This window comes from Carettochelys insculpta, chromosome 3 (genome assembly GCF_033958435.1).
Source record: "Carettochelys insculpta isolate YL-2023 chromosome 3, ASM3395843v1, whole genome shotgun sequence".
Classification (NCBI taxonomy): Eukaryota; Metazoa; Chordata; order Testudines; family Carettochelyidae; genus Carettochelys; species Carettochelys insculpta.
In genome coordinates, this window is record NC_134139.1 from 82570107 (window position 1) to 82586611 (window position 16505).

Genomic DNA, 16505 nt, shown 5'->3' on the forward strand with positions numbered 1-16505 from the left:
TTTCTTTTTTTTTTGAGGTTCAGGACAACTCATTTAACTATGGTTACCATATTTGAACTTTCAAAAAAGAGGATGCCCCTGAGAGGGAGTGTATCTGAATCAGTGTCTACCAAGTCATGTTGTATATTATATAACACACTTTGGCTGAGTCTACATCATGAGATAAAATCAGATAAAATCAATTTTAAGTGTTAGCCCGATTTTTCCAAGTTTCTGTCTATTAGCTCAATTTATGGACCACTGAAGTCAACATAATATCAAAATTCTAAAATCATAGTAACCTGCTGGCTGTAGCATTCAGTTTGAATTTAAAATTCTGAATGAAGGGTAGTGAGGAAGCACCATGTCTTTAAAATGAATTCATTAGCCTCCGCAGATATCCCAAATGTGCCCCACAATGCCCTGCAGTTCTCCGACCTGGCCTCTTACATTTCCACTGCTCTCGAGTGCAGAGGAATTAGGGAACAGGAAGACCGTTACAATTCAGCACTTGAGAGCCCATGGCTGTAGGGTCATGAGAAGCTGAAAAATCTTTTTTTGCTTTGCTAGTAGCACAGCTGTGGGGTCTGTCGGTCTGTGTATACCTGCTAGCTGTCTTTTTTTTCTGTGCTGCCTGGTGCGAGCCTCTGGCCTCCTGTACCATGTGTCAGCTAGGCTGTGGGTGGGGGTCGTGCTTGTCTGGTAGGATGAGAAACTTATTTTCATCTGTTTACATGTTGTTCTGACTCCCATATCCCTTCCCTTCCCTTCCCCTGGAGGCGCCACACAGTCTGGAACATTCCTGCGCCCAGACACATCATGTGGCTTGATCCCAAACCAATAACAGGACGTGCTGCGCAAGGTGCCAGGCAGCTTGCACGAGGTGAGGGTCACGATTTTTGGGGGCTGGCTGTAGCTGGGGATCTTTTAGCCGCCCAGGGGACATCTCCCTTGGTGGTCATGATTTTTGGGGCTGGCTGTAGCCAGGGTTCTTTTAGCCACTCGGAGGAAAGTCTCCCTCGTGGTCACAATTTTCAGGGCTGGCTGCAGCCCAGGGTCTTTTAGCCGTTTCGGGGAAGTCTCCCTCAGTGGTCATGTTTTTTGGGGCTGGCTGTAGCCAGGGGCCTTTTAGCTGTCCAGCAGAAGTCTCCCTCAGCAGTCACAATTTTTGGGGCCTGGCTATAGCTGGGGGTCTTTTAGCCTCCCCGAGCCATACATGTTTCAATGAAGGCAATGTATTAGCTATACAATTACCACAGTTGTGGAAGTAAGGCTTGCAGTGGGGAATAAGCCTGTCCTAAGGATCTTCTTTTCCAGGTCCAAACCTGGCTGTAGTCTGGGGTCTTTTAGCCACCCCGAGCTGTAACTCTTTCATGAAATTTAATGTGGGTAAGTGTAAGGTAATGCACATTGGAAAAAATAACCCATATTACACGTACAACATGATGGGGTCAAATTTAGCTACGACAGATCAGGAAAGGGATCTTGGAGTTATAGTGGACAGTTCTCTGAAGACATCCATGCAGTGTGCAGTGGCAGTTAGTAAAGCAAATAGGATATTAGGAATTATTAAAAAAGGGATAGATAATAAGACAAAAGATATCATACTTCCCCTATATAAAACTATGGTATGCCCACATCTTGAGTACTGTGTGCAGATGTGGTCTCCTCACCTCAAAAAAGATATATTGGCATTAGAAAAGGTTCAGAAAAGGGCAACTAAGATGATTAGGGGTTTGGAACGGGTCCCATATGGGGAGAAGCTAGAGAGACTGGGACTTTTCAGTCTGGAAAAGAGGCGATTGAGGGGCGATATGATAGAGGTATATAAAATCATGAATGGTGTGGAGAAAGTGAATATAGAAAAATTATTTACCTTTTCCCATCATACAAGAACTAGGGGACACCAAATGAAATTGATGGGTAGTAGGTTCAAAACGAATAAAAGGAAATTTTTCTTCACACAGCGCACAGTCAACCTGTGGAACTCCTTGACGGAGGAGGCTGTGAAGGCCAGGACTCTATTAGGGTTTAAAAAAGAGCTTGATAAATGTTTGCAGGTTAGGTCCATAAATGGCTATTAGCCAGGGGTAAAGTATGGTGCCCGAGCCTTCAGTACAAGGGCAGGAGATGGATGGCAGGAGATAAATCACTTGATCATTGTCTTCTGTTCTCCTTCTCTGGGGCACCTGGCATTGGCCACTGTCGGCAGACGGGATCCTGGGCTGGATGGACCTTTGGTCTGACCCAGTACGGCCGTTCTTATGTTCATAAATCATTCAAATTTCAGTGTAGCAACCATGTCTACTTAAACATAAGGGTCTTCTTTCGCAGGAGGCCTAAATCCAGATTCAAGTTCCTGAAAGGTTCTCTGTGGGTGGTCATGATTTTTGTGGCTGCCAAAAGTCTACTGTCTTTTAGCTGCCCTGAGCCATAACTGTGAATGATTCATTCGAGTTTCAGTGTAGCAACCTTGTCTACTTAGACATATTTAACATGGCAGGGGGAAGAGGAGAATGAAATGTGGGAAGATGTCATCATATACCCACATCTACTTGTGGGGCCAGAATGCAACAGGGCTCAGGGAACTGTGGGACAGGTTCCCACAATACACTGTTGCAGTACCCAATTTAAACTTCACTTACACTACTTGTGTGTTGCAGCATAAGTTGATTTTGTGGGGAGCATGTGGGAAGATGAAGCTGCTCAAAATCAGATGGATAAAACCCAGCATTAAAAAATCAATTTTAATAAAATTGATTTTATCTTGTAGTGTAGACACAGCCTAATACAGGGTGAGTTGGAAGATACTGATACAGATACACACTTCCTCTCAGGGATTTCCTCTTTTCTGAAAGTTCAGTTATGGTAACTCTTCATTTAACTTGTATTTTTGTAACAAGCATTCCAAAGTGCAGCATCTCAGAAAAAGCGCCCATTCCCGTATTTCTGTGACCCAGACAGAAATCTCCTAGGGAAGTCTCTTTTTCATATTTCCAGCATTGTTTTGCAGACCAAACAAATTTAAATGAGGCGTTCAGTAAAAAGCACAAAAAAACCCCAAAATAACAAACAAAAAAAAAAAAACCCAACCAGTGTTGAATTGAACTGTGAACGTTCTTCAAGTTTTTTCAGGGTGACATCAGCCCTAAGAAAGCATGCCCCTGCCCCTACAAGGATTAAAGATAGCATGAACCAAAGTTTCAGCTAAGAACAGTTCCAAATTTTGGAGCAGCACAACTCAGGATTCAAACTCTGTAGCTCGTCCCATCTTTATAAATGGCTAAAGTAGAGTATTGCTGAATTTTGGGGAAGTTTGGATCTATGATCATCCTTTGTTACTTGAATCCATTTCTACTTTTTGCTTTTAACTGTACTTATCTGACCTACCTTATGTTCTGTCTTTGTTTTCCGGGTCACTTAAGTGGCAGAAGTCTCTGAAGAAGACCTGAGTTGCTGTGGCGCATATGACTGCATGACCAGTGCTACAGCTAACACTACTGCATCAAGTGGGCCGAACAAGACTTTAATCTATACCCTACTGGGTGTTTACACAGGTATGTGTTTCCAGGAGTCTCAGCCAAACGTCACTTATGGGAAAACTGGATAGAAATGAAATCAAGGATGCCCTTATAGAGCACAGTTACAGAGAGGTAGCCATGTGAGTCTGTATCTACACAAAACAAAAAAGCAGTCCTGTAGCACTTTAAAGACTAACAAAATAATTTATTAGGTGATGAGCTTTCGTGGGACAAACCCAGTTCTTCACATCCAGAACTGAAGAAGTGGGTCTGTCCCACAAAACCTCATCACCTAATAACTATTTTCTTAGTCTTTAAAGTGCAACAGGACTGCTTTTTTTGCCTTACAGAGCATGTTTCCAGTTTCCCCCTCCAATTTGAGCTGACAAAGAGAAAGGTCCCTTCCAGCTCTGGCTTTCTATGATTCTAACAGGGTTGAAAACAACTCATTACAGATCTTTCCTCCCTGAATCACCCTTGGCCCCAGAGCTTATGCCTGCATAGCAGCGTTATTTCAGAATAATCCGTTCCTGAATAGTTATTCTGAAATAGTTTATTTAGAAATAAAAGAGCTACACACACAAGAATGCATTTCAAAATAGCAACATTTCAAAACAGAAGCTATTTTGAAATAGCATGTCTGGGCACATAATGCCAGTTTCAAATTAGTGCCACTGAAAGCAATTTTGGCCCCTTTTGAAATAGCGCTATTTCATATCTTGAAATAGTTTCAAAATAGGCGTTATTCCACCTGCAATGAGGTTTACAAAATTCAAAATAATGCACCCACTATTTCAAATTTAGTTTGAACTAGTGTGTGCATAGTACAGATGCTTGCAAAGTTATTTCAAAATAATGTCTGTTTTGTCAAAATAACTTTGCTGTGTAGGTGTAGCCCAATGGAACATGTCTTCCTAGATGTGCCTAAACATAAAGGCTATGTCTACACTAGCCCAAAACTTCGAAATGGCCAGGCAAATGGCCATTTTGAAGTTTACTAATGAAGTGCTGAAATACATATTCAGCGCCTCATTAGAATGCTGGCAGCCATGGCACTTTGAAATTGACGTGGCTTGCTGCCACGTGGCTCGGCCAGACAGGGCTCCTTTTCGAAAGGACCCCACCAACTTTGAAATCCCCTTATTGATAGGAATAAGGGGATTTCGAAGTTGCTGGGGTCCTTTCGAAAAGGAACCAGGTCTGGCCAAGCTGCGTGGTGGCAAGCCGCGTCAATTTCGAAGTGCCATGGCTGCCGGCATTCTAATGAGGCGCTGAATATGTATTTCAGCTCTTCATAAGTAAACTTCGAAATGGCCATTTGCATGGCCATTTCGAAGTTTTGGGCTAGTGTAGACACAGCCAAAAGGTGTTTTAAGTGTTCACTCCCATATTTTAATATGAGGTATGGTAGACACTTTATCACTTGAAATCTTTAAATTGAGACTGAATGTCTTCCTAAAACATAGGGTGTAACTTGGTCATGAGCTATGGGCTTAGTGCAGAAGTTATTGCATGGAGATCATTGGCTTGTCTGCAGCAGGAAGTCAGAGTACTTCAATAATACAAATAAATAATAATGGTTCTTTCTGGGCTTAAAATCTATTCATACCAGGGCAGGTTATATCTTTAACACATTTTAGCTCATTGACGTGGATCCTAGGACAGAAGCTATAAAATGCAGTTTGTCTTGTCTACACTAGGGTTTTGAAATAGTTGAAACACATTTGCTACCACTTCAAAAAGATCCTGACAGCTGATTCAGCCCTGCAACACATTCTGCATATCCATGTACTCAGGGTTGGGCATAAATGTTCTTCCTCTAGCCAGAGAGAGAGAACTAAAAGCTTCCGTTCTACCCTCTGGAGCAGACCCTATTGCAGCACTTTCATGATACCAGCATACTGGTATCATATGTACTACCCCCATGTCCACAGCCCCACACTGGATGGAGTATGTGAAAGCAGCTCATAAGGTCCTTCTACTGCCCAAGCTAGTGGAGTCGTGTTGGGCCCAGAGCTAGTACACTTGTCTAGTGATTATTTTGTCAGTTATATGTAGGCAAAAGCCCATTGTAAGGACTAAGGAGAGTATTACAATCTGCCCGGCTCAGTGTGGTTGGGTTTTGCCAATGTACTGTTTTGTTAGATCTGAAGCCGGAACGTAGGTGCTGACAAAAGAAAAAGGATAATGCAGCACGACATCCCCTGCTTGTAGGAAACACGTGAAGCAAATGTTAGGTATTGCTTTTCACACCTTCTTTTCCCCTCAGAGTGCACGTGTCAGTTAGAACTAATGCAGCCAATGAAACAACTTGGGATGGAATCCAGGCCCTAAGACAAAGAATACTCACAGAGACATTTTACATCAGGGAGGAAAGCATCTGATTCCAAAATGAGTAAATGAAATCTTCCCTTCTTCTGGACAGCCTTATATGTCACATTCCACCTTCTGACAGGACTTTGTTTTCTAGAGCTATATGCATTCTCCATGTGGGGATAACTCTGAGTGTTTACTATGCCAATGTAAGAAAAGGTACTGCCAGACAAACTCTTCAAATCCACCAAGCTTAATGTGAAGAAGGAGATAGTGAGAAAGGATCCTGCCCCCCCGAGTTTCATCTCAGCTATGTTAGAGCTGCTATATTTCTGCAGAGATTTAACCTTTCTACAAAGTTTTAATTTTAAATCTGATTACTAAGTGTGGTTCCCTAGCCTTTACTCACACAAAATGAATGTAATCCTGCCTTCCACAGGCCCCACCCCCAACAAGCTCAAGTTTTCCAAAGCTCTTAATAGGAGATGCTGCTTTCTTACCTTGGTAACTGTCTGAATATTTCATTCATACCCATATTTTCAATGTGTCCTCATCTTATTTGCGGATTATGCATTTTGCAGTTTTTGGCTGGAGAGGACAATAAATAGTTATGCTCTCCTGTAGGTTTTTTGGTATTTTTTTTTAAATCAAAGTGTGGACTTTTCTGTTTATATTTATAAGCCTCCCAACTGTTAATCTGCAATAATTGCTCTACGTCCATGAGAGGAGTTTGTAGACTACTCATCCTGCAGGCTTCCCCTGATTTCCCTTCCATTGCTCGCTTCCCTGCGGTAAATCTATAATACTGTTCTGCACCCTACAGAATTAAAAATAACTCACATCATTAATGGCTGCACTCCAATAGTAACTGAACACATGTAACACCTTAATGAGACCATTAACATAACACTGTTTTAAAGGGACACATCTAAGAAGCAAGTTTAGTGGTTTTGTAAGTCTGCCACCGCATGTGGAGGTGATCTGAAAAGCACACTGCATGTGGCTCTGAGGTAATGGATAGGCAGCTGCACACCGACAACTACAGTATCACAGTGACAGGTGGACACGCACCACATAAAACAAGCAGTGGGCCTGATTCCCTGCTCACTTTATCATTCCATAAATGTCCATGGAATGATTTCTGATTTATACCGCCATAGCAAAAAGATAAGGGGGCCCTGAGTTTTTAATTAAAGGAATGAATATCTGTTGCTGTTTCAGACATTGTAGGGCAAAATTCTGTTCTAATTCATACTGAAGCAATTCTATAGACTTTGGTGGAATGACACAATTCTGACAGGAATATTTGACCCTATATGTATATAGCCATCTACGCTATCAACGTGCTCCATTATCTCTAGTTTTTCTATTAGGTGTTCAACCACCTTGTTGATTAATGAAGCTATACACAGTTGCTTCCTAACATTTTTCATGTAACACGCGCCTATTATTGTTAGAAGCTAGTCAGCTATCGGCACTGATTTGAGATAACAGTCAAAGAGGAATCTGTAGTGGGATCCAGGAAAAATAAGGCCAAAGTTTTACCTGAAGCCTGTAATTTTACTTCTAAGTATCATTAGGATGATTATTACTAACCATTAACATCTCGGCACTGAACGTGGCCGATCCCTTGTTGATCTAGGAACTGTTGACAGACACAAAGGGAACTCTTTCACACTAGCCTCCCTAAGACCCCTTTCGTGACTGAGGAGAGTGAGAGAATGTTCTGATGTAAAATGGTGCAGCTGACTTTGCCACTGTCATAACACATCTGTCTCACGTAAGCTGAGGGAATGCTGTGAGGTGCACAGTGCCATGTGGCAGACTTGAACTCAGATCAGGGGTCATTAATGACAGAAATGGCTGGTAGGCTGTATTTAAACCAATCTTTCAGCCACCAACATGTGATCCAGAACTAAGCACTAAATCTGAATAATAATAAATCCACTGGGTTGCCATTTTCTTGGCTTCCTGCCTGTTTTCATTCCTTATGTTTTTGCAGGTAGTGGTGTGCTAGCTGTGTTGCTGATTGCTGTGTTTCTGGATCAAATCAAATCCCATCAAGAAGAGAGTGAGACAGAAAAGATGCAGACACAGTCCTTTTGGTACACATTCCTAGCAACCTTCCAGCATCTTAAAGATAAGCGACAGTGTTTCCTAATTCCTCTGACAATGTACAGTGGGTTTGAACAGGCATTCCTTGCTGGTGACTATACAAAGGTAGGACTGGATGGGCCTAGTTATGCCTGGTCTATCTATAATTTACCTCTGCTTATTACTATTTCATCTACCAGATAATTACTCAAAATAAAATGAGGTATATTCAGTGAAAGAAGACATTCTTGGCCAGGCTAACTTAAAACCTAAGACTACTTGAATTAACTCTGAGTTCTTCAAATACAGGAAACTGGCAGTTACAACCCTCCCCTATTCCCCCCCCCCACACAAAAAAAATCTGGGATTACATTATTTTGCGTTTACAGCAAAAAGTTTTTTTTTATGTCCTTAGACTTAGGTATAACATTTGTACCTGTTTGGTAACAAATCAACATATTAATGAAAATTAAAGTGTTATTGACTTTTTTTTAAGTATTGCATCAATGGTAGTTTTAGAAATACAGAAGTCAATCCTATTACAGGAAGCAGAACAACACTGAATCAAAAATTAGGAGATGTTTAAAATTAAATTTGTAACTACAGGACACTGAGCAATTGCTGATTAGCTCATCCTGTGTTCTGGAACAGGTCCAAAATATCAGCAGTTCAAGTACAATTTTCATATTCTTTAAAGCTATCGTGTTGCCTTTTCTTTCCTCAGGTTTCCCTTAGCTGTGGCTCATGTTTTTCACGTTTTTGTCAGAGTCATTAGTATAGTAAGTTTCAGAACACTTCAGACTTTCTCAGGATACACCACGCCCCCACTCACTTCTGAGATGTTGTTGGCAGCAGCATTGCCTTCCAAGTTGGGTGCCCTGCATAGCCAGCTGCTACAGTCCTCCAGCCACCCCAATCTGAAAGCAGTCGCTTCTTGCCAGGCACCCAGCTTTGAAAGCAGTGTTGCTATCAACAAGTCAGAGTTGAATGACATGGCATTTCCTAAATACCTAAATGGCTCTGTTTGAATCAATGCCTCACTGTTTTTAATATTTAATGAAAGTTGCATGCTAATTTTTTTGACAAATGGGCATGTGTACTTGTGTGGTGGTGGGGAAAATTACTACAGACACAATGCTAGAGGGAGGGCATGATCAATACATTTGAGACCCATTGGCAGAGTGAGCCCGGGAGTCTAAGTTAGGCTGTGAAGTTAAATCCCGCTGTGGAATCCTATGCAGCAGCTTGAGGTCTGTTCTGTAATCTGTCTGACTAAAAACATGAGCTGCTCGCACAACGTGTTCAAAACCATACAGGGTGACGGGCTACTGCAGAGTCAGAACCCCCCAACTCCACATGCATGCACAAAAAATAGCACAGAACAGACTTACCGGGCTCGTCCACACTAGCCCCCCTCCTTCGAAGGGGGCATGTAAACAAGACTGATCGGTGAATAGCAATAAGGTGCTGTGCTGCATATGCAGCACCTCATTAGCATAATTCTCACCATGCAATCTTTGAAGTTGCTAACTTTGAAGCACTGGCAAGCAGGGTAGCCACAGGCACTTTGAAGTACCCATGCAACCTCAAAGATCCCTTACTCCCAAAACGTTTTGGGAGTAAGGGAACTTTGAAGTTGTGCAGGTATTTCAAAGTGCCCATGGCTACGCTGCTTGCCGGCATTTCAAAGTTAGCAACCTCGTTGCTCTTCACCGATTGGGCTTGTTTACATGCCCCCTTTGAAGAAGGAGGCTAGTGTAGATGAGCTCACTCAGAAAGTCTCCCAGGAATCGGAAATAGGGAAGGACATCTTTGACTACTCATTCAAAATTTTAGCTTTCAAGTACAAAGCAGAGACAAACCATTACTAATCTTGAATGGATCTATCGACATTGTATAGCCATTCAGGAGAATATTTTTAAAGTAAGAGCCATTCCCTTTCTGGTGGTGTACCATTCTTTTATGGAGCCTGTGATGGAGTGGGGGATACCTGTGTGTGTGTGTGTGGCTCACAGAGGGTGTGGGGCTCCTGCTGAGGGTAACCCTGACAACCAGGTAACACCTTTGTACTGCAGACAAAGAAGGACGTGGAGCCTGAGGGGTTTGAATTGGAACTGGGAGTTGGAAGCAGTTAGTCTGGGCTGAGGGAGAGAGAGACAAAGAAGGGGGCAAGGCCCCAGCTCTGGGGGCCCCTCGGGGCCTCCTCTCCCCAACATGGATTGGACTGGCTGTCTCGGCCTGCTGTACTGACTCCTCTGTACGACGCTGTGTCCTGTCGGCTAATAAAACTGCTGTTCTCCTGCTGAGTGAGAGATTCTCCTGCCTGCGGACAGGGTGCAGAGCTTGGGGGACCCCAGAACCCCATCACAGAGCCTAGAATTCAAATTCCAATCCCAGCCAAAGAAGGGTAGAGTTCTTTATGCCATTGTGTAGCCAGAAGGTCTGGTGACCAGATGACCCTAGTGATTGACTCATGGCCCTACCGTTTTTAATTGTCTAGTCTTCCAGGCTGTGGCTTAGTCACCCCCTCATGCTCCAGTGCACCCCCCCCCACTGCTCCAAGTTCAGTCACTACAAAGAGGAGGCAAGGTAGGGGGCCCAGTGCCCCCCTCCCTCCACTCCACCAGATCCCAGCCTAGAGCAGTAAGGGTTCTCCCAAAGTGTCTAGCCAAGTTATTAAGTAATCCCAAATTACTTTACTCCCAGGTCCCTTCCGACCAGTCTGGACCTCCTCTTTTTAGAACATGGTCACTGGCTTAGCAAACTCCCCTCAGGCTCTCAGTGATAGTCAATCTCTCTCTCTCCTGTGGCTTTCAACTCCCAAGGAGGGAAGGGGAGCCCAAGTCCCTGCCACTAGTGCAGCCTTTGCAAAGCTGTTAACATTCCTTGCACAGCTTCCAGCCTCAGCCTTGCTTCCTGGTGCAGTATGTAGCTCATTCAACTGCTCCTTCACTGAGAACATGCCTTGGACCTGTTGAGGGGCAGGCCCAGTATTGCTCTACTTCCTGCCCTGGTTCAGAGTGGGGCCTGTAGCCCCCATCACACAGTGCCCTGGGGCGGGGGAGGCTGCCCTGAGGGGGAAGTAGGGCTCCAAATGCAGCTCCTACTCCGTGAAAAGAAATGCTGCTGCTGTGGGGCAGCTCTCAATGGGAACTGGCATGGGAATGTTGCTTGTGACCTGGTACAGCAGCATTCCAGAGTTTTGACAGCAGAGATGCATAACTGTGCTTTATTGATCATGCCTACACTATATGAATATTCAGAAGCTCTGAGAATCAGATCCTCAGACATTATTAGCCATAGTCTCTGAATAATAATACTGTGTATCTCTTCTTTTCTTTTTAGTCATATGTGACCTGTGCCCTGGGGATACATTTTGTTGGTTATGTGATGATCTCCTTTTCAGCTGCAAATTCACTCTGCTCTCTCTTCTTTGGAAAGATTTCCCAGTTTACTGGCAGAAAAGCCCTGTTTGCATTAGGTATGTAAAGACTGCTTGGAAGACCAATTATTTCATCTGGGAAGGAAAATCCTGTGCTCCCTTCCCATAGTGTGAGGGAGGGGGCATCATGCTGTAGGTTTTGGAGGCAAATTTTTCTTTTGTTAGAAGAGCTGGAGAAGAGAGGAGTCACTGTGAATGGAATGACTTGAATATACAGCTTGAGCTCGTCCAGTACCATCCTGTGTCTGGTGACAAGATAAACACTCCGGCCAAGGTGTTAGTTCTTTAGCAGTAATGTGACTGCAGGCCCATTCATAGCAATTCCAGGCCCCAGGGCAGAAATCAAAGGACCCTCCTTCCCCTCTTCTTCATCTGGGGCTACAAGAACCCCACCCCCACCTCAGAGAAGCCCCAAGCACCCCCACTCCCCTGCCAGAAGAGTCCTGGGCTGGCCCAGCTCTGTCTGCCACCGATTGGCAGAACCCCAGGGCAGCTGCACCATGTCTTCCTTCTCCCTCAGACCCAATCTGACAACTGGAGAAAAGGCACAACAACATCTCTTGATTCAAAGACACATTTGGCATATCCTACACAGCTTCCAGGGAAAAGTAACTCTTCACTGGGACTGCCTGGGGCATGTCGAAAGCGTCTTTGAATTAAGAGCCACTTGTTTTCCTAAGAGCAGGCAGAGCTATTACAGCAGTAGCTGGGGCCTCTGGGCCCTGCCTGGGCCATAGGCTATTGCCCTCTTTGCTACCCATATCCCCTGCCCCGTCAGCAGGCCTGTGTGACTCATGCCAGATTGTCTCTTATTATTGGGCCAAATCCTGATCCAGCTGAAGTCAATTGTAGCATTGCTATTTGCTTCAAGAAGATCTGCATTTAACAATAGCTCTGTGAGGACCAAAGGCCTCGTCCATTTTTGGTTAAAAACCCAGTGAGTAATGTGTTAGCTTGATCCTTGAAGTTACTGGCAACCAGTCTAATGATTTCAGGATATATTTTCTACCTTAGTCTTGTGTTCTAATTGCCACTTGTTTTGTAGGACAGACAAATGAAAATAAAAGCAAGATAGAACTCTCACTGCACCTTACTATGGCCCCATTTCATCTCGAGAAACAGTGGTTAGCAGTGGCAGGGAGGATCTGTGGGCAGTGTTTGAATCTGCAGCTTCTCTCATGGCTTATCCGTTCAATATTGGATTTGCAGTTGATTGCAATAACCGCATGTCAGTATATTTCCTAATTCTTGAGTCTGAGAGTTTCCCCTTCTAAGACAAAGTTCTTTTGCATGCCTTGCACACATGCTATTGAAGGATGAGGTGGCCTGTCGCAATTGTCGCCAGGTATTTCAATCTCATGATGTAGATTCCCAAGATTTTGGATCAATGTTGAATTTTTTCATGGTATTTTTGCATTTATCCTTGAATCTTGGCTTTGGTCTTTCTCTTGTTCTCAACCCACATGACAGTTCACTGAAGAGGATTTCTTTGGGAAGACATTCATCACCCATACTTCTCACATGACCAAGCCATCGTAGTCTTCTGCTGTTGAGGATCACTGTGAGGCTGGGTATACCAGATCTTGACAGGACATCTGCATTTGAAACTTTATCTTGCCAGTTGATATTCATAATTCTGCTCAGGCAGTGAAGATGGAAGCTGTTCAATTTTTTCTCCTGGTTCAAGTAGCTGGTCCATGTCACAGAATCACATAGCAGGATACTCAATACACATGCCTGGTAGATTAGTATCTTTGTTCTCACTGTCAGTTTAGGATTGTTTCATGCTTGTTTCATAAGTCTGCCAAAATCAGTAGCTGGCTTCCCAGTTCTGATGTTCAGTTCTTTGTCTATGGATAAGTTTGAGGTGACAGTAGATCCAAGGTAACAGAATTGTTGAACCCCATCTAATGGGCTGTTATCCAGAATGCCATTGCATCACTGAGGAATACCTTGAGTGAATAAAAGAGTTTTCTTCACACTTATGTCAAGGCAAAACGACTTGCAGGCTCTGGACAGAGAATCCAAGTTCAGGTTGTATTGTATGCTTGTGGGAATAAAGGCTTGAGTAGTGTTCCACCCATCTGGACATCTGCAACTTTTTATCTGTGATCACCTGGCCATTTAAATGCTCCAGTGGAGCAACTTTGGTTATGTTTGGTCTGAGTGCTTTCTTCAATTCATTATACATAGTTTTCAGGTCACCCAAATCAGATGCCTTTTGAACACAGATTGGCCCCATACTTGTTCGCACACTGCCTAGATTCTTTCTGAAGAACAGATCTTGCATGTCAGATTTGGTCTCTTGTGCTTTGAGATGGGTTCTTTATGTTATTCAGATGTGCCTTGTGTTTTGCTTCAGGAAGAAGTGTAAGAATGTCAGCATTTTCATCAATCTAGTCTTTGTTTGAGAATTTATGTGTTCCAAAGGTGGATTTGGCATATTTGCATATTGCACCTCTCAGCATGGACCATGTTTCATCAATAGTTTGTTGGTCAGGTCTGTGTTCCATTTGACAGTGAGATCATTTGTGTAGACAGAGAATTTCAGTGCATCTCTGGTACTGAGGGTATTGATCTTTGGCTTTCTGCATTCCTTTGTCATATGGGCTTCATCTACACTAGCCAGCTACTTCGAAGTAGCCGGCACAACGTCGAAATAACAAGTGTCGCGTCTACACACGCTGTGTGCTATTTCGACGTTGAAATCGATGTTAGGTGGCGAGACGTTGAAATCGCTATTCCAATCCGATGATGGGAATAGCACTCTACTTCGATGTTGAACGTCAAAGTAGGGTGTGTGTAGACGATCTGTGTCCCGCTACATCAAAATAGCGGGTTTCTCCATGGCAGCCATCAGCTGAGGGGTTGAGAGATGCTCTGTCCAGCCCCTGCAGGGCTCTATGGCCGCTGCTTGCAGCAGCCCTTAGCCCAGGGCTTCTGGCTGCTGCTGCTGCTGCTGCAGATGGGGGTCCATGCTGTGTGCATGGGGTCTGCAACCAGTTGTTGGCTCTGTGGACCTCATGCTGGCAGGCCTAGTGTGTCTGGGTGGGGCCCTTTAAGGGAGCAATTGCTCTTGCCCCAGAAGGGCTAGTTCAGCCTGTGACCCCGTCCGCAGGCTTTGCTGGCCCCTTATTTCGATGGAGAGTGCTTGTGTGCGCGGACGCTCTGCATTTCCTTCCCGGGCAGCTCCTTTCAACGTTCCCTGTCGCTACTTCGACGTTGAACATTGACGGCATGAGCCCTGGAGGACGTGTAGACGATACACATTGAAGTAGCCTATTTCAATGTTCTTACTTCAAAATAGGCTACTTCGACGTAGTGTGCTAGTGTAGATGTAGCCATAGAGTTTCTTTGGGTTGATATTCACTCTGCTGAGGATCAAGGAGTGATCAGTGTCGCAATCTGCGCTGTGGTACATGCATGTAAATTTGATGGCATTGAGAAGTTTCTTGCATACCACTACAAGGTAAAGTTGATGCCAGTGACTGGATCTGGTATGGCGCCATGAAACCTTGTGACACTCTTTCAAGTTAAAAAAGTATTAGTGATGCAGAGTTGATTCTGAGAACTGAATTTGAGAAGCCTTTGACTATTTTCATTCATTTTCCCAATACCATGATGACCATGGCAGACGGGCCAGGACTGATGGTCCCATCCAACTCTTGCACTGAAGTTGTCAAGGATGTACAGTTGTTCGCCATTTGGAAAGGAGTAGATAATTTTCTGAAGATTATAATAAAAATGGTCCTTGTCTTCAGTGTATGACGCAAAATGGGTGCATAAGCACTGAAGATTTTGGCATAACCTGACTTGGTGCAGAGCTTCATGGATATAATGCATTCTGATTCAGCTGTGGACATATTGATAGATTTCAGAGATTTGTTCTGAACAGCAAATCCAACTCTGTAGAATTGGTGTTCCTCTGAACTAAAGCCCTTCCAGAAGAAAGTGTAGTTGGTTTCTTTCACTGACCCAGCATCTACCAGCCTTGTTTCCTGGACAGCAGCGATGCTGACGTTTAGTTTGTGTAGCTGTTGATCTATGACTACTGTTTCACATATTGAGTCCATGTTTGTAAGGTCATAGGCAGAGTCAAGTCACGGACACATGGTCCACACATTCCTGCTACCGAGCTGGAGGCAAGTTGATTTATTATTTTGTTTTATGGTGGGTACATCATTTACATCTACTTTTTGATTTCTGGTCTATTCCCATGCACCCAATGCAGACGGCAGATGTGGCAGGTCAGCACCTTACTGACCAGGGGTTGCCCAGTTTGAGGCAGGCAGTAGCTGACCAGTGGAACACACTGACTCCTCCCACCAGTACAAGTGACCTTTGTTATTCTCCTCTTTGCCAGCTGAGGAGGGCTTATAACCCATAACTGCCGCTTCCTGTTTTGTTTCCATGCTATCAGCCAGGATGTAGTGTCCTCTCCATTTGGCACCCTCTTACATGCTGCATCACTTGGACTAGTGTCTGGAGCAAGTGCATTGCCCAAGCAGCACTATCCCTCCTTGGTCGCACAAGTTGAATCCAAAGGAAAGACAGAAGTCAGTACATTTGGAACTGACGTGACTACAAGGAGATGCTGGAAAGCAGGTTTGACGAATACTCCCTGATAACCACCTTAGGGTCTCTGCTCTGGATTTTCTGTCTGGCTTTACGCCCATAGACTTTGGATCTCCTGAACCTACCCACAAGGCAATGGGGAATTTTCTGACAGGGTTGTCTTCCCTGGGGTGATGTAAGGAGTCACGCTCCCTTGGATGCTGGTGACCAGATCATGGTTCATGCACCATTTGGATTATCCAAAATAACCCAGGAACCCAAGTATCCCAGACCTTCATCTCATGCAGAATGAGGGGGCAGGAGCCTTATTTGATGGAGGGCTACATTTGCCATGCCACAACATTGTCATTGGGCACTTGTGATTTTTAGTTGGGACATCGGATGCCAACCAGTGCCCCATCAAACCCTGGTAAAGTTGCCTCTGCTGGTCCACAGCTGCATATTTGCATGACAAAGCACACTTATTTTGCAAGAAACCTCTCAGGAGAGGCCCTGTGTTATTTGCCACCGGGAGACGCACCGGGCAGCATGCAGCTCTGCTCCCCCTTCTTTACAAGGGACTTGGTCAGTACACTAGTATT

At 44.2% G+C, this 16505-nt stretch overlaps 1 protein-coding gene across 1 annotated transcript in view; it reads left to right on the forward strand.

The window, feature by feature from the left end:
* The window catches only part of UNC93A (unc-93 homolog A), a 39685-nt gene that overhangs the window by 14920 nt on the left and 8260 nt on the right, over positions 1-16505 (forward strand). Inside the window, exons 4-6 of the mRNA XM_074988676.1 lie at positions 3405-3536; positions 7816-8033; positions 11253-11388. Of these exons, the coding sequence (XP_074844777.1) occupies positions 3405-3536; positions 7816-8033; positions 11253-11388 (486 nt within the window). The remainder of the gene's footprint in view (positions 1-3404; positions 3537-7815; positions 8034-11252; positions 11389-16505) is intronic.